Source organism: Buceros rhinoceros, unplaced genomic scaffold (assembly GCF_000710305.1).
Source record: "Buceros rhinoceros silvestris isolate BGI_N320 unplaced genomic scaffold, ASM71030v1 scaffold34235, whole genome shotgun sequence".
Taxonomy (NCBI): domain Eukaryota; kingdom Metazoa; phylum Chordata; class Aves; order Bucerotiformes; family Bucerotidae; genus Buceros; species Buceros rhinoceros.
Genome location: NW_010415182.1, coordinates 5,820 through 10,172, shown reverse-complemented (window position 1 = coordinate 10,172; position 4,353 = coordinate 5,820). Strand labels below are relative to the sequence as shown.

At 38.2% G+C, this 4,353-nt stretch overlaps 1 protein-coding gene across 1 annotated transcript in view; it reads right to left on the bottom strand.

The window, feature by feature from the left end:
- The window catches only part of LOC104494496 (transcription initiation factor IIA subunit 1-like), a gene marked incomplete at its 3' end in the record, with an annotated part of 6,729 nt that extends 3,225 nt beyond the window's left edge, over positions 1-3,504 (bottom strand). The window contains exons 1-2 of the mRNA XM_010137324.1: positions 3,409-3,504; positions 1,537-1,744 (exon numbers count right to left, since the gene is read on the bottom strand). Of these exons, the coding sequence (XP_010135626.1) occupies positions 1,537-1,744; positions 3,409-3,423 (223 nt within the window). The remainder of the gene's footprint in view (positions 1-1,536; positions 1,745-3,408) is intronic.
- Between the last annotated feature and the right edge of the window lie 849 nt (positions 3,505-4,353).

Here is a 4,353-nt window from a genome sequence, read left to right as displayed (position 1 = left end):
CAGGAATCACCATGCTGATCATCCTGATCTCTCTCTGGGACTGCATCAAGTCATACAAGGAACTACTACACCATGAAAGAGGGAAGACAAGCAAGTCATAAAACTTCATGTCTGTGATTAAAGTACTTTGACTTCTCATTTCATTTAGCCTCCACACTGCCATTTGGTCATAACCTACAACATTGGGCAACAATAAATCGTTTTTAAGTGTATGATTATAAGCAGGATCTTATTCTAACCTAAGACACAAAAGGGAGGACAGGGACCTCCATGTTAGAGGAGGGAAGCCTGTCCAGTAGAGTCACAGCTATTGAGCTAAGAAGCCACTAGAGGTCTCGGTGAACAGATCTTCCAGGCTCTGCTGACTCCAACTTAACCTAAGACACATTTGAAGCCACTTCTATTTAGGCATCGTAATCTCAAAATTAATTTTAGTCCAACAGTTAAAACTGATTTACTTCCTGCCAAAATACAAAGTATAAGAAGAAAAAAAACCCCCAAAAATCAAAACCAACAACAAAAAAACAAAACCATAGAACCAAAAAAAACCACACCAAGGGAAGAGCACCAACAACTCCTCACACTCGCTCTCTTCTGTTTTGAATATATGGCAGTTGGGTTTTGAGGGGTGAAATCAACTCATGGCTATCTTTTGCGCCTATGACAAAACAGGCTCTGACCCATGAAACGCTAAAACGACTGAAGTCTGTGACTGACTATACAGATAAATATTTTATGCCACAACTTTAACAGCACACTGAAAAGCCAACTCGTACATTTCAGAGGTGGGAAATTTATTATTTACTGCATATATGCAGTAAAATCCCATAGTATTGATCTTACTTTTCAGATTAAATTGTAATTGGTGAAAATGTTTACCTTAAATCATTAATGGAGAATACATGGGACAATAATTACAAGAAACAATACTGTTATGGCCATCTAAAATATACCTTAAACATCAACACCTACAGTGTGCAATCTTTTAAGACCTCAAAAATGCCCAGCCATTACGCTTGTTCTAACATGAAAAACCATATCCTACAAACACTCAGACTGTTATACAAGTTTTTCACATCTTAGCATCCACTTACGCTATACAATAAGATATTTTTTAAAATACGCTAAACAGTATTTTTTTAATTCATTTGTTTCTAATGAATTACTACTATCAGTTGCAGTCTGTAGAACTGCATATGTATAGTGGCTTGAAATTACAGAGCTGCAAATGGATTTTTAACAGAATCTGAGAATCATGTATTCTGAAAACGTAAGTTACACAGTAGAAGACGTAGAGAAGAATTGAGCTTTTCCAAAACCTTCTGAAGAATATGACTAACACAAATACTGAGGGCAAATAAATACAAAGATATTTTTCACCAAGACAGCTCTCTTGACCTGTGAAACAGAGGCAAGTAGAGACACAGTTTAGCATTAAGACACAAAGTCATCCATCAGACGAACACCCTGCCCCGCATGCTACGGAGTTAGTCTCACTTGAGTCTCTTGCCAAAGAGATTAGAGAGTAAGTCTGACCTTGCTGAGATGCTGGAATAAGGACCTGTTGCGGCTGAGACTGCTGCTGCACAGTCTGCTGTGGTTGAGGTTGTGTGTGATGGTGGTGGTGGTGATGCTGCTGTTGCTGCTGCTGCTGTTGCTGCTGCTGCACCTGCAACAAAAGCTGCTGCTCTTCTGAATGGAAACCATCTACAGCCTTGGACTGCATCAGCTTGTTCTCCCACAGCTAGTTTGGAAAAAGAAAGAGAAATCTCTGTGTATGATTTTTACTCAACAGGATTTGTAACAATATAAAGACAGTATTCCAAAATTGAGTTTGTTTCCACTGTTTATCTTAAGCAGTCGACTTAGCCCAAAAAGCCCTTAGGCAAAAACAGACTGAAGAGATAAAACATTACCTCTGTGAAGTTAAGAAGAATTAAATATCCCGTAAGAGTTATTAGTCCAAGCTTAAGCTTTACCATTCTTTTTTTCTGCCAAGGGTGGAAGATTCATAACAACGTGAATAGATGCATGAATAGAGATAAACCAAAAACTCTAAATTAGCCTTCAAGCTTTCACTTCTACACCTTATTTCTTACCTCTTTAATCACAAAAAAAATTTCTTTATTACAGTTTTCCTCAAGCCACTTCTTTGAGTCCTCAGTAAAAGTTGCTTGAAGACTACTGCTTCATAATACACTTCAACAGAAACTAAGTATACCTAAGATAATGCCTCTGTGCAACCAGTTACACAGTTGCTACCACAACTCAAATCCAGCTGTTCAGTTCTAAATGACAGCTGACACGTCTCCCCAAAAAAGCCACAGATGTAAAAAAAAACAGCTCTTACAAAAAGACAGCAACATAGGTATTTCATAATACATCAGTCAGGCACCCAGGACTCCTGGCTTCAAATCCTGCTTAGGGCTCCCTAAGCCTTCCTCTTCAATACCTCATTTTCCTTCTCGTCTCTTTCCTCATGCAAGCTTTTCTGACATCACTTGCACAACACATCTGTGACACAAATACCAAGGTGCTTTTCTTACAGTGCTCACTCCTCTTCCTCCAAGTCAGGATATGGTTTCATAGAAAGAGGTTTTCACCTGTTCCCATCTAGCCAAACTCAGAATTCCACTGGAGTGGGAAACCACTCCATCCATTTTTTTAATATTTCAAAAATCCCGAGAGCGTGGGACATCCCACTTTCCAAAGAAGTTCTTATCCAAGAGCTAAGCAGTCATCTCCTTTCCTAGTTGCCTTTTATATAATGAAGCAAGCCATAGGAGACCCATTAGAGCTCAGGTCAACACGCTGCCTTTCTTTCGGACCCTAGGCAACAGTTCAAACCCACTGTACATATGTAAAACAATTCTGAATCTGAGCGCTTCAGAAAACCATGATGCACACAGTGCAATTTATTATGTACCACCCCCTAAAAAAATTCTGCAAACTACAAAACATACACACAAAAATGTGACAATGCATCCAACAGTGCAACTCAATCCAATGAGAGACAATGCAACGTCAGAGAGACAAAAACATCAAGCAGAGCAGGCATGTTGCTTTTCCTGCAGAGAAACCTTAAGAAGTGCGTGCCTCTAAAATAAACATATTCTCCCCTTTACTTTCTAAAGATAAAACTTCTGGGGGACTGAAATAACACTGTGAATTCGGATGCCTGGTGTTAGTTCATGTCAAGTTTGACATGCCAGGTTAGGCAATGTAAACAGGATGAGCAGATCTCTCAATACAACTGTGTGATTCAAATGATATGGGGCTCCAGACACACAGATTAATACAATGCTTAGCTAACTAAAATTAGTATTTTTACTATGTACAATAGTAAGCAGATCCTAAAACCAACTGCTATATTGGTCAATCGAAAAAAAACCTGAAATTGCAACTTACTGTTTTGAGTTCCATAAGAACTTGTTCATCCACTCCTTCATCCAGAAAAACTTCTCTAACATCATTGATGACATCTTCAATTACAGACCTGTATAATTTAGGCTAAACAAAAAAAAAGAAAACAAACAAAACAAAAAAAACCACACCAAAGTAACTAGTCAGCATTGTTTTGAAACAAATTTATCAATTTAACATTAGAATAAGATTTGTCCCCCCGAGGAAAAAAACGTGAAAACTTCATTACAGAATACACTGCATGTTCCCAAGTGACTACAATATCCAAGGAGATATAAATTAACAAGTACAACTCAAACAAGGTGAAAAGGTAACGGACTGTTTGCTACAAAGCAAAGGAGATTGTTTTCCACTCCATATTTGTGTATGGAATACACAAAAATACCTGCATGTGTGCAAAATATGTAAGTCGAAGAATGTTAAAGTTCAAGTATCTTAGATAAACAGAGAGAAAATAAACTTGTTAGTGCTTGCTAGTTCAACATGAACCAAACATATCTCAGAATAATATCAAGACGAAAAACACTGAAGGCTCAAAAAAGTGGAAGCATTCCTATGAACGCCCTGTTCTTCCTTACACATCTGTTCACAGACACTATTGAAGACAGGATATTAGGCTAGACAGACTTCTGTTTTCAAACAGTACTTACGATTTTACATCAGAAATTTTTCAGGAGGGAATACTACAAACGTGTTATTATTCTATTACACTGATTTCGTACCTGTCAATGATAAAGAGAACTGTCAATTCACTTTAGGGTGCCAAGAAAAGCTTTGGAGTCTCCATCCCTGAAGATATTCAAAAGCTGGACATGCTCCTGGGCAACCAGCTCTAGGTGGCCCTGCTTGCACAGGCAGGTTGCAAGATAACCTCCAGAGATCCTTCCCAACCTCAATCGTTTTGTGAATTTTAAAATGCAGGTACAATTT